General features: G+C 36.9%; 1 protein-coding gene across 10 annotated transcripts in view; it reads right to left on the minus strand.

Moving 5' to 3' along the window:
- The window catches only part of STAU2 (staufen double-stranded RNA binding protein 2), a 303,644-nt gene that overhangs the window by 114,201 nt on the left and 171,544 nt on the right, over positions 1-17,899 (minus strand). For all 10 annotated transcript variants that reach the window (XM_059994776.1, XM_059994773.1, XM_059994769.1 and 7 more), the window contains one exon: positions 16,375-16,682. In XM_059994776.1, coding sequence (XP_059850759.1) covers positions 16,375-16,682 — 308 coding nt within the window. The remainder of the gene's footprint in view (positions 1-16,374; positions 16,683-17,899) is intronic.

Below are 17,899 nucleotides of genomic sequence, written 5' to 3' on the forward strand. Positions count from 1 at the left end.
CTTTATTACAAAGTGAATCAGTTATACATATACATATATCCCCATATCTCCTCCTTCTTGTGTCTCCCTCCCAACCTCCCTACCCACCCCTCTAGGTGGTCACAAAGCACCAAGCTGATCTCCCTGTGCTATGCAGCTGCTTCCCACTAGCTATCTATTTTATATTTCGTAGTGTATATATGTCCATGTCACTCTCTCACTTCGTCCCAGCTTACCCTTCCCCCTCCCCGTGTCCTCAAGTCCATTCTCTAGTAGGTCTGCGTCTTTATTCCTGTCCTGCCCCTAGGTTTTTCAGAACTGTATTTTTGTTTTAGATTCCATATACATATGTGTTAGCATACGTCATTTGTTTTTCTCTTTCTGACTTACTTCACTCTTGTATGACAGGCTTTAGGTCCATCCACCTCGCTACAAGTAACTCAATCAATTTCGTTTCTTTTTATGGCTGAGTAATATTCCATTGTATATATGTGCCACATCTTCTTTATCTATTCATCTGTTGATGGACACTTGGGTTGCTTCCATGTCCTGGCTTTTGTAAATAGAGCTGCAGTGAACATTGTGGGGTGGTACATGACTCTTTTTGAATTATGGTTTTCTCAGGGTATATGCCCAGTAGTGGGATTGCTGGGTCGTATGGTAGTCCTATTTTTAGCTTTTTAAGGAAACTCCATACCGTTCTCCATAGTGGCTGTATCAATTTACATTCCCACCAACAGTTCAAGAGGGTTCCCTTTTCTCCACACCCTCTCCAGCGTTTATTGTTTGTAGATTTTTTGATGATGGCCATTCTAACTGGTATGAGGTGATACCTGATTGTAGTTTTGATTTGCATTTCTCTAATGATTAATGATGTTCAGCATTTTTTCATGTGTTTGTTGGCAATCTGTATACCTTCTTTGGAGAAATGTCTATTCAGGTATTCTGCCTAAAGAAGTTGTTTGTTTGTTTCGATACTGAGCTGCTTGTAAATTTTGGAGATTAATCCTTTGCAGTTGCTTCATTTACAAATATTTTCTCCCATTCTGAGGGTTGCCTTTTCATCTTTTTATTTTCCTTTGCTGTGCAAAAGCTTTTAAGAGAAATAACTTTTTAACAAGGAAATCTTTTTCCAAGGTCAAAGGAAAATTACAGTTATACAGGCACTCAGTATACCACCAAAGTCAAACACGAAAAATCTTCTCCCAAGAAGGCCGAACAATTCTACTACTTTTTATGTATTAAAATTCTGCTGTATTTACTATCACTTCAAAAAGTGGGTATCAAAGACCTTACAAATCTTTTCATTACATACTGGTTTAAGTTCATAATGGCATTTAATTTTTTTTACAAAAATATTGGAATATATTCCTCCTAATCAGGAATTATAGCTTTTAGAAACATACTATATTTGTTTTTAAAATATAATGAAATTCATGATGAAAAGACCATTTATGACTTCTGCTTCCAAACAAGATGGAATAGATTTACTTTTCCCTATTCTTTCTGCTAAGCATAAGTAAAATCCCTTGATATATACATAAAACAAACATAAGAGGACTCAGAAAGGTACAGAGAAAGAGGAAGACCCGGTAGGGATTTCATGACCCAAGGAACAACACAGTGGTGAACTCCTGGTTTTTCTTTTTGTCTTATTTATCCTGGACTGGGCGCTAGAATAGTTAGCACCCTGGAAATGTCAGTGGGTATAGGAAAAGAAGCCGCAAGAAAGCCTGCTCTCTCTAACCAAAGGGCCAGAAAACGAATAACGTAAGCAAGAGAGAAAATGTTTAGACAATGATGGCCCTCCTCCAGTCAAACACCATTAAAAAGTGGCACACCCCTGCATCCTCAGCCCCATCAGCAAACGTCAACTGGGGAGCCTAGACTTCCACTCTTGCCAGACTGGAATGAGGTAACCCAATTCGCCTACTAAGGTGATGACATGACACAGAAGGCTGAATGAGGAGTCAAGACTTTCATACCTGCTGGATTCCCAGGCTTTCCAACTTTATCTGGTAATGTTGGGCACCCTACCCCTTCTCACTGGAGTGGTATCGGGGGGCATGGTGGAGGGTCAGGACTTCCGCACCATCCATCTGTGACAAGTCCCCTTCCTCGCACCAGGCTGTCAACAGAGGCTAAGTGGGGAAAATGAACTTCTACCCATACCTGGTAGTAAAAAGACAGCACTCCAATACCCAACTTGGCATACTGCCAGAGGAGGCTTACTGAAACAGAAGGTTTAAATAAGATACAGAGACTTATTATACCCATAATGTCCAGGATTCAACAGAAAATCATTCATTATATCAAGAATCAGGAAAAAAAAAAAAAAAAAAGAATCAGAATAATCTCAACTTGAATAAGAAAAGACAATCATGAGATGCCAACACCAAGACAGCATATTTGTTAAACTTATCTGACAAGTGTTTTAAAGCAGCTATCATAAAAATGCTTCAAAAAGCAATGACAGGGGCTTCCCTGGTGGCGCAGTGGTTGAGAGTCCGCCTGCCGATGCAGGGAACACGGGTTCGTGCCCCGGTCCGGGAAGATCCCACATGCCGCGGAGTGGCTAGGCCTGTGAGCCATGGCCGCTGAGCCTGCGCGTCTGGAGCCTGTGCTCCGCAATGGGAGAGGCCACAACAGTGAGAGGCCCGCATAACGCAAAAAAAAAAAAAAAAAAAAAAAAAAGCAATGACACACATACCTGAAACAAATGAAAAAAATGTATAATCTCACCAAAGAAATAGAGATATAAGAAGAACAAAATAGAAGTTTTAGAACCTAAAAACCAAAATTAACTCAATGGATGGGCTTAACAACAGAAGGGAGAGAACAGAGGAAAGAATCAGTGAACTTGAAGATAGAAAAATAGAAATTCCTCAATCTGCACAACAGAGAAAACAGACTGAGAAAAAATGAACAGAGCCTCAAAAACATGTGGGACCACAGCAAAAGATCTCATATTTGTGTCATCAGAGTCCCAGAAGGAGAAGAGATAGTGATTGCAGCTAAAAAAGAATTTGAAGAAATAATGGCTGAAAATTTACCAAATTTGGGTAAAAGATATAATACATCTACAGCTTCAAGAAGCTGAACAAACTCCAAATGTGATAAACACAGAGAAACCCATGCCAAGACACATCATAATCAAACTTTTAAAACTTAAACTGCTATCCTGGAAGCAGTAACCTATAGAGGTAAAACAATTCGACAGTAATTTCTCAACAGAAACCATGGAGGCCAGAGGAATTGGAACAACATTTTTTAAGTACTAAAAAAACTGTCAACCCATCATTTTATATCCAGCAAATATATCCTTAAACAATGAAAGGGAATCTAAAACATTCTCAAATGAATGGAAACTGAGGGTATGTTACCAGCATACCTACCCTAAAAGAATGGCTAAAGTAAGTTTTTGAAACAGAAGGGAAATGATAAAAGCAGGAATCTTGGAACTCCATTGGGAAGAAAGAAAGAACACTGGAAGGGGTAAAAATGTTGGTAAACACAACAGACTTTCTTTTCTTGAATTTTCTAGGTTATGTTTGATATTTGAAGCTAAAATTATAACACTGTCTGATGTGGTTCTTATATATGTAGAGGAAATATTTAGGACAATTATAAACTGAGCATATAAGGCACTGAGAAGGGCACATCACTTCTGTGATATTCTTACCAAAATGCACGACCTCAATCAAATAATGAGAAAATATCAGGAAAACCCAAATTCAAGAACAGTCTACAAAATAAGTAACCAATATTATTCAAAATTGTCAGAATCATGAAAGACTAAAGAACTGTTATTGATTGGAAGAGACTTAAGAAGCATCACAACTAAATGCAGTGTGGGATCTTAGACTGGATCCTGGACCAGAAAAATGGCATTAGTAGGAAAACTGACAAAATCTGAATAAAAGCTGTAGATTGGTTAATAGTATTATGTCATCATTAATTCCCTAGTACTGACAAATTTACGTTATGGTTATATAATTGTTAACATCAAACCCTGTAGTATTTTTCTGCTTTTCTCTAAATTTTTTATTATTTATTAAAGGCCATTTATAGTAGAAGAGAAAACCTTTAGTGCTTCAGAATAAAGGAGACTTGAAAGAAGACAAGAGGCTATTAGAGGAGATAATAAACAAATTTTTCTATGCATATCAGAATTTTATACTAAAAGAATCTTCAAACACAAGAGAAGGGAATCAGTGGAGACTAAATTATCTCTTAATTAGAAAAATTAAGTCACTGAGCAATGTGGTACTTTCTATCTCTGATATGGGAAGTAAAAAGGTTGCAGAAAAAATTTTTCCAAGCATAAAAGCCTAGAAAATTATAATATCCAAAGCATCATGAGAAGAGAAGTTAAAGGTTCCTCTTTAAGTTAGAGTTTTAGGGAGAAAAAATGTGTAATATAGGCCTATGCCTGGGAAGCCTACCAATGGGGACCAAGAACCTTGAACTGAGAAATATCAATAAATGCTACTGATCTGCAAAAGGAAGAGGAAATAAGCTGCTGCTTAAACTGCAAATCCAAACTGGTAGCAAACACCACCTATGACAGATTATTTTTTAGCTATTTCTATTTTAACCCTAGGAAAGTACTGCTATTACCAACTCAATGCCCCCCCCACCCCACATTCACTTTATTATAGAAAGTTTCCACTGAAACTCTTCTAAAAGGGAGCAGTAACCACCTAAAAGCCAATTCTGTTAGGTTCTTCTTTGACAGAGAAGTTATGGAAAACCAAGAGAGGTTACTATCCCAGAAGCCAAAAGAAGAGAAAGTTCAGTATGAGACAAAGTTTGGAGTCTGAGTCCATCCAGGTTAAGGGCCTCAGAAAACAAAACTCAAAGTATGCAGAGGAATGTAACAGAACCCAGTCTCTATAATGTACCATTAACAACAGTCAAGATGCAATCCAAAATTACTTGATCTAGAATAAATAGGAAAACCTGACACACAATCAAGTGAAAAGGCAATTAATTAATTAAGACTGAATCCAATATATCTGATGTTGAAATGAACATAAAAGGTGTTTAAAGAACCTATTATAACTATTTTCAAGGATGTAAAGGAAAATATGTCTAAAATAAATGAATGAATAGGTAATATCAGCAGAGAAATAGAAACTAAAAAGAACCATATGGAAAGTCTAGAAATGAAAATACAATACCCAAAGTAAGAAAAAAAAAAATCACTGGATGAAAGAGATATAGAACTTATAGATACACAGAAACAATACAATCTGAAATTCAGAAAAAATTTTAATGAATAAAGCCTCAGGATTCTCTGGGACAGTATAAAAAATGCATGTAAATGGAGGGAGAGGAGAGAGAAAAGGTAGCAAAAAATTTATTTGAAGAAAATATGGCCAAAAATTTCCCAAATTTGCTGAAAGCAATAAATATACCAATTAAAGAAAGCAATAAATATGCAGTGAGTTCAACAGTGGCCCCAAAATATATGTTCAAGTCCTAATTTCTAGTACCTTTAAATATGACCTTATTTGAAATAGGATATTTGCAGATATAATTAAGTTGGGATCATCCTGGATTTAGAGTGGGCCCTAAATCCAATGACAAGTATCCTTATAGCTTTCCCATATTTTGAATTATTTGCTTAGGACAGATGTCAAGATGGCCAGTTAGTAATTAAGTGATTAATTAATTAATGGGTATATTCAGTGGTATTTAAGAACAACTGGTTGTGTTCCAGTTTCTGGTAATGGAAGTATAAATTCACCAGACAAAGCCTCTTGCAGGTAACAATACACGATGTCGACAAAATAAAATATTTGAAGACAGTGGTATGTGATCAAAAGCAGGAAGATATCAGGGCAGAGTTTTCCCTTAAAAGACCAAAACTATATGGAGTAAGAATTGTGAGTTTATGGCTTTTTCTTGCCTGAGGGCATTCCTCGCTTCCTGTAGTTCTATTGGTAGAAAACTGCAGTCTTACCAGCTGGAGAGAGCAGTGGAAAGAGCTTAGGGGTGGCAGATGAGCTGGTCATTGAGGGAAGAAATTCTAGAAATGAGGTAGCAGTAGACGTGGTGAAACACTAAATCTGAATATAAACTCTACCCAAATCCCTGCTAACTACAAAACTTTACATGTACAGGAAAGACACTAGAAGACCTGACATAGAAATAGGCAGAAACCAGTGAGAAGTCCATTAAGATCTAAAAGTCTGACACTTTTTTGATTGAGTGCAGTCCCTCAAGTGCACACAGCTCAAATGACAGAAAGCTAAAGCTTTACTGGCCTGAAGTATCAGAGGACATGGGCTGGCACATCAGCTGAAAATTGGGGGCTGGGAGGGGGAATGCTAGAAGCTAGGAAATGCAAAGGGTGAGCTCCAAAACCTAAGCCTAAATGTGCCCAAATAATTAGGTAGGTACAGAAGGACTGCAAGTGGAAAGGCTGCAGCTGGAAGCTGAAGAAACTAAGTGGAAATATCAGCTGAGGGATATCACCACGGTGGAGGCAAAGCTTGAAGTTTTAGTCCAGGCAACTTAACTGAGTACTAGACCAAAAAGAAAAACAATAATCTACAAAAGAAAAGACGATCCAGAGTTGCTATAACATATGATAATATGTCCACAATGTCCATTTTTCAAACAAAAATTACAGACATGCAGAGAAATCGAAATGAAGCATATTCATAAATAAGGTGGTCAAGAGGAAACTGACTCCTAATGGGCCCAGATGTTGGGTTTAGATGACAAAGACTTCAAAGCAGCTATTATAAAGATGTTCAAATAATTTTTAAAAATGTGTTCTCAATGACTATACAGATATGGAATCACAACAAGGAAAAAAAAGAAAAGAAGAACCAAATAGAAACATTAGATTAAAAAAATACAATAACTGAAGTGAAAAATTTATTACATGGGCTTAACAGCAAATTGGAGAGGACAGAGAAAATAGTCAGTAAATCTGAAAGTAGATCAACGGAAGTTACACAATCCAAAGATGGAGAAAAATAAACAGAGTCTCGAATACCTGAAGGACAACATCAAGAGGCCCAACATATATGTAATTGGAGTCCTAAAAGGAGAGGAAAGAGAAAAGGGCAAAAAAATCTTTTGAAAAAACTAGCCAAAATCTTTTCAAAATTAGTGAGAAACATTATCTTAATCTAAGAAGCTAAATGAATCCCAAGCAGGATTAAAAACAATCCTAGACATAGCACAGCCAAACTGGTGAAACCAAAAATGAACAGAATATCTTAAGAGCAGCTAGAGTGAAACAACACATTACATATATGGTGCAGAAACAACTGGTTATCCTATGGGAAAAACAGGCTTCAAGTCTCACCCATACCATACCCCCAAAATTAAGTAGATATCAGCATTAAACATAAAAGCACAAACTACAAAATGTCTAGAAAAAAAGCAGAGAAAATCTTTGCAACCTTGGGGTTGTCAAAAATTGCTTAGATAGGACCAAAAGGGCACAGTTTATGGGAAAAAAATGTAAACTTGAACTTCATCAGAATTGAAAACTTCTTTTCCACTTTTCAAAAGATGCCATTAAGATAATGAAAAGACAAGTCACAGGCAGGGAGATAATACCTGCAACAGAAAGGGCCTGTATCCAGAATGTATAAAGAACTCTGATGACGCAATAATTTTTAAAAGTCGCAACCAGAAACTGGGAAAAAGATGTGGAAATTTCACAAAGATATATAATTGGCCAACAAGCACAAGAAAAGAAGTGCATGTTATTGGTCATCAGGGAAATACAAATTAAAATACCAGTGAGATACCACTGTACCCTTCACAGAATAAGACTGATCATATCAATGTATGGAACCCTCATACAGCGCTGGTAGGAATGTAATATGATACAACACACTGAAAAAGAATCTGATAGTTTCTTGTAAGCTTGTATGTATACTTACCATGTGACCCAGGAATTTCACTCTGAGGTATTTTTCCAAGAGAACTGGAAGCATGTCTGCACAAAATCTTGTACGTGAATGTTCACAGCTTTACTCATAATAGCCCCAAACTGGAAACAACTCAAATGTCCATCAACTGATAAACTGATACATAATTTGTGGTGTACATCATATAATGGACTAGTACTTAGCAATAAAAAGGAACAAACTACTGATATACACAACATGGACAATCTCAGAAACATTACAGCCAGTGAAGGAGGCCAGAAACAAAACTGTTCAGGCTGGATGATTCAATTTTTATGAAATTTTAGGCACAACTAATCTTTGTGACAAAAAAGATATCCTGGTTGCCCAGAGCCACAGAGAGGTGAGGAAAACAGGCTACAAAGAGGCACCGGGGAATATTTTACAGTAATAGAAATATCCCCATCTTGATTGTGGTTGTAGTTACATGGTGGTATACATTTTTCAAAACTCATCAAACTGTATAACTAAAATGGGTGTGCTTTATTGTATGTAAATTATACCTCAATAAGGTTGATCAAAACATTTCAAAAGCATAGTTATCTGATACAACACTTAGAGATACTAAGTCATTGCTCATACTTCTCACAAATAATCATAATTAATCTCCCAATTAATTTCCAAGTAATTGTTACCTTAGGAGACTAACCATTTGAATTTATCACGTGTTCAGATGTGACTGTCTGTCCTTCCACTTCCCCCTTTCCCCTGGCCACACTCCACATCCCACCCTCAATAATCCCATCCTAATGGCAGCTTCATGAGGACAGAACCCTTGACTGTCATTTATGCTATATCCTCAGTGCAATAAGTGCACCTGGCCCATGGCAGGTGCTCAATATACTTTGGTTGATGTAATGAATGAATGAATCCCTCACATTGTTGGTATTCATCAGGAATCTCTTCCTAGGCCTTTACCCACTTTCCCTGGTCAATCTTTACTACTTTTTTTTTTTTTTTGCGGTACGCAGGCCTCTCACTGTTGGGGCCTCTCCCGTTGCGGAGCACAGGCTCCGGACGCGCAGGCTCAGCGGCCATGGCTCACAGGCTCAGCCGCTCCGCGGCATGTGGGATCTTCCCAGACCGGGGCACGAACCCGTGTCCCCTGCACAGCAGGCGGACTCTCAACCACTGCGCCACCAAGGAAGCCCTTTACTACTTTTATGGCTTCAATTACATTTGTACATCGATCACTCCCCAATCTCTGTGTCCTATGCTCTCTTGCTGATCACCAGACCCACTGATGAATGCCTACTGGACAACTGCCTTTGAAAGTCCCACAGGAAACTCAAATTCGCCATGTTTAAAATGGAACTCATTAACCTCCTCTAAGTTTATTCATCACGTTCATACTAAAAATAAAACCTTTCCTAAAACATTCGTATTACCTTCCTACTTTACTTCATTCTCAAATTCTTGAAATGAATGGTCAATTCATCCTCAGAGAGTCTCTAATTACTCTACAATGCCATCTACATGTAGCTTCCATCCTGACCAGGACAGTGAAAGCATCCTCACAGAAGTTAGCAGCCGAGATCACTGAATTCGCTCAACTGTACCGTGGATGCCTGCACCTCAGCCCCACTCCTCTACGACCATTAGCTTTGCTTCATTCAATCTTTGCTATTTCTCTACTGGATTCATGCAAAGTCACTCTAATTGGTCTTTCTGCTACCAATCTTTTTGTCTAGTTCCTCCTCCACATGCTTACAGAATTATCTTTTTAAAATACAAAACCAATGTCACTACCCTTTAAAAAAGAAGTTGGTGGTCTCTGGCTAACAGCTAAATTCAAATTCTCAGCAGCACACGTCTTTTCAGCCTACTTGCCAACCACTTCCACTTTGAACTCTTAAGCATTTTCTAAAACATCACGCCCTTTTGTCTTTAGGAGTCAGCTGTTTCTCCCTGCAATTTCTTTTCTTCTTATTCACCTTAAAAGTCTATGTACTTCTTAAAGCTCATTCAAATGTCCCTCAGCTATGAATTCTTCTTAATTCCTTCAGTCAGAGCTCTTCATTCCCATCCATGATTCTTGACATGGCTAATCACACCTCAAGTGATGACACTTACTATGCGGGGCAGGCATTACCTACGTTATTTCCTGCAGCATGCTACAAATATTTAATTTTTAAAAAATTAAATTTTTGTGTAATGTTCAAACACTGATCCCTGGAGACCAGACTCAATTGTAATAGCGGCCACTCTTCTGTATATTGGTTTTATTTTCCTGTCTGTCTGTCTCCAACTTGACCATAACTCTTCCTGTACCCACTGTCTGGTATGCTACCTGGCACGTGTAGGTATGTATTAAGTATCGGCCCAGAGTGAATAAACAAAGGTTCCAGTTCCTGTTGTTCAGCTAAATCAATTCCAGTATTCAATGAGATGATATTGTATACCCAGATTAACTTCATATCCATCCAGTTCTTCACATACATACTGAAATGACTGAAAACTATTCTTAATGCACTATTTTTCTCTTGATAAGAGTTTCTGAAGCTGTGAACTGTGTATCCTTTTCCAGCTGTACTCCTTGTTTTCTCAAATGTTCCACTATAGATAAAACGATTCTGAACTTTTCTTATACTTAAAAAAATGACAATACTACAGATAAAGAATTTTTTAAAGTTTTTCAAATATCTCTTATCTCTCACAGTTATATCTGCTTTTTGATGTGACCGTGTCAAGACGCCAGAACTTTCCTGAACCTAAAATCTATAAGGGTTTAAAATTAACTAATAATTCTCTATGTGGAAATGAGTAAACTGCATTACTAATAGAATGCTTTACTTCTGTAGTCCCTCAAATGTGTATTTACATCATAAAGTTATACCTTTGAAAAAAAACTAAAGTTCCTTCCAGCTCAAAAGAGAATTCTTAAATAACTCAGACTCAGTTGTGTACCTAGTGGAGGGCATAAATAAATTTATTAATGAAATCTATGACAACCAAAACGATATCCAGAAGACCATGGACTACCATGAACACTAGTCCTACCTTCAGGGATCAGGCTTCAAACGCTATACAATAGCTGGATTTAAAATCAAATGAAGATTTGTAAGCAAGAAGCAAAAATGTACCAGGCACTTCTGCTGTGTCATAAAATAATGTAGGTAATGCCTCCTTCACTATCTGATACATAACGAGACGGTCAATAAACGTTAGTTTCGTTTCCCTGTTTACTCATATATCTCCTAATGCCCCTGGTATGTCAGAGTAGTTTTTTTCCGTGTGCAGAAATCTTTTACACTCAGTATTCCACATACTGTTCTCTTTCTCAAGAGTTGTCCTGGGTGAGAAGAGAACAATATATCTGAAATTTTAGATGCTGTCATTCACGAAAAAAAAATCTCAGCCGTAGCTGAATGCTGGAGAGAGGGAAATAGATAATTTCAACATGACTTAGAATGAACACAGGTATACAGATACCAGCCTGACATGCACTGACATGTACCTGATGGGTACTACAATTAATCTTACGTTACTAAGTAAAAATCACATCATTGCCAACCTTTTCTAGCAAAAGGAAATGAAATTCACCTTTAAATGAAAAATAATTTTCTTTTCTTCAAATTGATTGAAGAAATAATTGATTATTGGTTTTCAAATAATTCCAAATAGAATTCTCATGCTGACTTGAAATCTCTTCCGGTACAAACAGAAAAGGCTACAGCTATTTCTACTTGGGGATGACACATAATGGCAACTATCTTTTTCTGCACCTCAGTGGCTCATTTCAAAGTCACTGTGCCAGGACAGCTCTTTTGTGTTTGTATATTACTCTTTCTCTGAAATATGTGTCTTACTATGTATGTGCTGGCATATCAAGGCTCAGAATGAGTACCTTTGTCTTTCTGATTACATTCTGCAATGATTTAGGGTGGAGTCAGTTAGTCCTGAAGAGTTTATGCAGTAATAGTAGACTGTTTACTTGAAGCCTGATTGATTCTTATTTGTGTTACTGTTACTCATCACAGTATGTTTTTATGTGGATCAGGATTTCTTTCTTCAAATGTAATATTTTTCTCTAAAGAGTTGGAAATTTCAGCAAAGTAAGGTGACCTGTAATTCTACTGGTTTTTATGAAGTATGGTTATGTGATATGTAGTCTGCATACCCTTAAGGGCTTGGCCAAGTATATCAAGGCCTAAAGAAACCAGACAATAAGTCAGTTTGCATGAATGTAGGCTGCCCATTTGAAGAACAAACCTGAGTTTTAGGGTCCCTACGGGAAAACCAAGCCTTCAGGAGAATTCTTCCAATTTCTCCAAGGTCTTTGAAAAGCAGCAGAGGCTGAATCCAAGAGGGCTTTTTAAGAAGTGACTATGAATCAGAGCGGAATCTCTTGACCCCATGCTAAACCCATGTATGTTTTGCTCCTTGTACTCTGGGTAATTTCTCATCACTTTATACATTTGTGTAACAGTGCAGATGAAAATTTGGGCTCAGAAGTGACACGGTGAGTTATGTTTCAAGGACAAGTTAGAAACGGGGGAAAAACATATTTCTAAGTGGAAGAGTATATGTATATGCATGATTTCTTTCTCCATATTTTCCTATTAGGAATCTACAAAAGTTTACTGAAACGGGTCTTTAAAAAAAAATGGATCCCTTACTCTTTAAAAAAACAAGCTGCAAACAGCTACTCTGATTATAAATATATGGATTACAAAAAGTGAGGTATAGGGAAAATAAGAAAAAAGAGAAAGGGAAAAGGTTGATTCTCAAATTGGCCAAGCCCACTCCCCATGTCCCAGCTCAGTGTAATCTGTACTAAGGTCGTATTGTTAAAATATGCTATGTGTCATACATGTCAAAAATAAATATTTAAAAGAAGCTCATCACCATAAAAGAAGTCTGCTATAATCATACTAAACTTCAAAAAAGGAGATATATTATTATAGTTGAAATGTATTATGTTTGAATTGTATTTGAAAAGAAAGTTTTTAATTAAATAGATATTTCTAAGCCTTCTACTGACATTCTCATCTCGCTAAAAATGGCACCAGCATCATAAACTCACAATAATGAACAGCCCCCTATAAAACACTCCTTGATTTTTATAAAATAAACTGATTATGGTTTAACTAAGACACCAACTAAGTGCTTCTTTACATTCTTTATGTGAGAAAAACAAATCTAGTTTATCAAATTTTACTCCCAAGGTTTTAAAAACAACACTGTTCAGTGGATGACAGTCACAAGGAAGGGTACAGACTAAAAGATTAAAATTAAATCCATCTATCAAGGATAATTGACTAAAATAATTCATTTTAATTTCCAATCTAATCACGTTCTAATGACTCATTTAAACAATGAAATGCTTATAGTTAATTATTCAGAGAGATTTTTAATATATGGAAAAGCATATTAAAGATGGAAAAACTTAGAATAATGTAAATTATAACACGACAAAACAATCTTCTGCTTCAGCTCAAAAGCAGAGCATTTCAAAAATGTCTCCATAACAATCTTCTTTAAAAAGCTGAATGATTTTGAAACATTTTGGCATTGTAATTAAAGGGTATCAAGGTACGCACCAAGGAGCCCTGAACACTACGGTATAACTACATTTCAAATGAATTTTTATGAAATGCATAGAAGTTATAGAAGCATACTAACTGGGCTGAACAAAGTCTGAGGTTCACAGAACTACTGATATAAAACTTTCTTCTGCTAAAAAATAATAAATCAATAAGAACATTCAGGTTTTAAAAGAAGATAATAAAAGTGTACTCAATAAAAATTCAAAAAATAAATATTCACTTATGATAGAGATCCAAAGGCTGGCATCTAAAATGTGATTAAAAACTTCAGGTGAGCCCAAGAAAGGATAAAAGAATTACTGAGAATGTGCAAGTGTTCAGTCATATTCTGACCTATGAAGTCAGCTTTATTCATAATAACTTTAATTGTATAATAAATTATTCTGTAGATTTAAGCAAAAGGATGTGAGTTGAATACCTACATTCTGGTGAGCAAATAAGCTTTTTGTAACTTATAAATTTCAATTAAGGAAAAAAATTTAAAAGTTAAAACAACGTCGTTTTCAGTACACTAATATATTTTTTTACTTTGTAATACAATATAGCTGTCACATACAATGGCTCTGGTAGGCTTAAATCAAATGTCAGTGGGCACAGAGGGCCAGAGAAGGGTTTATATACAATATTCAATAAGCAATAATATCTATTCAGTGTACAGTAACAAAATTTTAAAAGTACTAACCTAGAAACAGAGAAAAAGAATTTATTGTTTTTAAATTCCAGAAATGAAAATAACATAACAGCATGTCATCCATAACAAGCTGGCCCTATAATTTCTAAACTACAGTCCAATTAAAACATTTAAGAAACAGAAACAATCTACATGTTTTTCTACCAGGTAAATGTACCTGAGAAAGTTACCTATAAAGAAAGAGGCTTTAAAACTCTTAACCACAAAGACTCTTCTACCGTGACATTATGAGGACGTGCCGGGCACCTGACAGGGAAGGGAAGCCATTTCCCACAGTCTGTTCACCACACACTGCAGGCTGCAGCCCGTCAGCAAAACAATATTTCATAGCAACACCGAGCTCATTTGACCAAAGCAGCACAGTAACGTTTTAAAACCATGTTTATCTTCATGAGTATGTAAAAATCACCATACACAAATTTGGAAGTGTTTAACGTGTCCATAAGTAAGAGTGTATTATCTCAGCATAAGCTTTAAAAAAAAAGGTCTGAGTACTCAGCCCAAATATAGGAGAAACAGATTCTACATTTTGACTAAAGTAAAGGTATTTTAAAATTATAGTTGTTGTCACTGCTAAGAATTAACAAATAAATACAAATTTAAGTAGTTCTTCTGGCAGCAAAATTACATCAGAGGAACATCTCCAACCAAAAAATCAATTCAGAGCTTGAGTGCAATTTGTGCTTTGTTTCTATAAAAATGCAAATGCAGTGTTACTTTCAGACATTTCTAAATGACTAGACTTGTAAATAAACAGTGAAATCCTTTTCATCACAGTTTATTTCTAGTTCACCTTATGCAAATTATAGATAGAACTAAAAATTGCTTAGTTTTTCTTTTCCAGTACTTTAACTGTGTGAATCAAGGTCCTTTTATTTTAAACAGTGATTTATTGTTATTCTTAAGGTAAACAACGAAAACAAGTTCTAAATTTTAATTTTTAAGTTAAGTGTTTAAAATTTCAGATGACAGAGCCCCAAACTGGTAACAGCTTTTTAGATTTCGTATTAATAGTCTAAGTAAAAACACTCAACGACTACCTGGCAATAGATGTGAAAGAATCAGGTTTCTGTGATGAGAAACAAAAAAAAACATGCAAAATACCCCCTTGGTAAAACACATGATCTTCTCTCTTATATCTAAATTTGTAAAATTTTTATAAATACATGATCATTCTACACAATACAGATCTTCTAGAAGATTTCTAAAGGAGATTACAGTTTTTGGTCTTAAGGAGTAAGACTAAGATGGAAAGGGGGGTGAATATAATGAAATCTGAGGGAGCAGTCCACTCTTTCTACACACAAGCACGCTGCTGTTCGCCCAGTCAAGTTAGTGATTACAGCTCAGTACAGGATTTTCAAGGCAACTAAGAAGTCAGAACACAGGTATTTCCTCTGCCTAGAGTTAACAATTCTTTAAAAAGTTCTACTCATAAAGGATTGTTGGGTTTTTTTTCAAAAGGGAACACTGACTAAACGGGGGGGAGGGGGAAGGTTTCCAGCCCCAAATTCATATACACAACAAGCGGACTGTAAGCTAGATTTAGACTGCCCGGTGAAATAGACTTGTTGGTACCGTCTAAGGTAGGCGCTACCCTAGATGGTTCAAAACACGATCCAGTAAAACGATACATGTTTTCATGCCTCAGACAACTAGAAAGCATTACTGTTCTAATACCATGTTTAACTAACTCCTAAGATCATAGACTTCTAGGATGTTGTACCTTAGTGGTATACCTGAATCATTACTAGCCATAGAATGCCAAATTCAAAACTGCTATGAAAGTAAAATCATCATTAGAAAAAACCCTACTGTAAAATGAGGGAGGCCTTAGTGCTAAATACTAATACCAAATGTATGAAGGCAGCACTTTTGTTTGGGGAGGAGAGTGAGGGAATAGATGCACCCAAGCAGGACACAGAACAGAGAATGAAAAATGTTTAAAAAAAAACAAATCAAAAACAAAAACAGAAGAAGAAGGAATATGGAGGAGAGCCAGGCGGCAAAAGAATTACTGGAGAGAATGAAAAATCTTTAAAATGAGGCATGTGCACATGACTCGTTTTTCTGTCCTCTGTGTTCCTAATAATTTACAATGTAAGTGGCATAGAAGTCACGCTAGCAGGCAAGAATGAGCTTTCTGATGGACAGAGATGAAGGATTTGGGGCTAATGGATTGTTTTGTTTTCTTGTTTTTGCTTTTAATTCATACCTGAAAGCCTTGAATCCTTGCTAAATATTCCAGCTGTTTTGAAGGTTGTACTGGAGAACAAGGGGGAGGAGGAGAACTTCCTTTTAAACCTATGGCTTCAGCTGTAGGAGATGTTCCATTCATAAGGAGTTCCCTGGCAATTGTAGCTGAACTACTCGAGGTGGGAGATATACTGAAGAAAGAGCTTGAGGGTTGGTTCATATCTTTGGGTGACAAATAGCCTAGAGCTGTGCCAGAGATGACTTTGTGGCGGCTGGCTTCCATCTCTTGATAAACATCAGGAGACAAATGAAGAATTCCTTTTGGAGCTACAAGTAAAATAAAGGAACACTGTTATTACACGTAAAATAAGTGGAACAGAAACATGTTATAACATTATTAACTCAAGGATTTCACTTGCCACAGTGACTGAGCAGTGAGAAACACCGTAAGCAAGCACCTTCCCCACGCTTGCAGAGGCAACGGCAGTCTCCTATTTGGAGGTGAATAACGCATGTTTCAATATTCCTAAAATTATTAGTATAAACAAGCCACCGAAGTGACTTCAGGGGAAAGTGTACGTGGTAGGGAAGCTGTGGAGGAACACAGGTAACTGATGTGTGGAAGTGCAACATGGGATAAGATTAGGAATGTGCAGGGTCTTCACCCTGCAACTTAATATTTTATGATCTCATAAAAGAGATCCCTAACATGGATTTTGCTGCAAAATCCCTAACATATGCAGCAATTGAGACACAGTGGGTAAAAATGAAGACTGGGTCAGTCCAAACCATCTGAGGAACAAACTCCTATATCTGACGGCCTACTGGTGTTCTCCTATGTCCCACCGTCAACTCTGTCTCATGAACATGTCAAAAAGCGACAGAGCATCTTCTCCCCGAAACTGTCTCCTATCTGGCTTACCTCATCATGATACCACCATCCACCTGCTCAGCTGCCCAACCTAGACTCCTGGCAACCATCTTTGAGTCACCCACAAACAAGTAACTGCCGTGTGCAGTCTAGAATTCACCCCGTCATCACCAAGTGCATTAGTTCAAGCCAGGACACACACAGGTTCTAATATCAAGAGGAGTGAGCCTGGGGCTGTGTCAGCAGTTGGCAGGGTTGTAAACATATAAAAACAGCACTTTCCTTTGACTACCATTTGTCTCAGAGAGGTTTCAAACCACATTTCACACTGCTTGTTCTAATATCTTTGGATCAGATTTTAACGACTCTCAAATCATGATATTATCTTTTAAAATTACTGATAAATCACCACTTTTGGAGGATGCGCTCTGAGAGACACAACTTAATTCCCTTGGTCCTGCCTCCCCGTTTCCGACCACTAAACTCCTGATACAAGCCCTCAGTGTTTCTGGCCAGGGTTACTTTAACAACCACTAAAAGTTTCACCGCTGCTAGTCTCCCCAGTGTCCATTTCCCAAAATGTGTTCTATAACATAGTCCCCCAATATAAGGGTTCCATGATAAATAAATTGGGGAAATAATGAAAATTATATCACACACAAACATCCTTTTG

This window comes from Delphinus delphis, chromosome 17 (assembly GCF_949987515.2).
Source record: "Delphinus delphis chromosome 17, mDelDel1.2, whole genome shotgun sequence".
Taxonomy (NCBI): domain Eukaryota; kingdom Metazoa; phylum Chordata; class Mammalia; order Artiodactyla; family Delphinidae; genus Delphinus; species Delphinus delphis.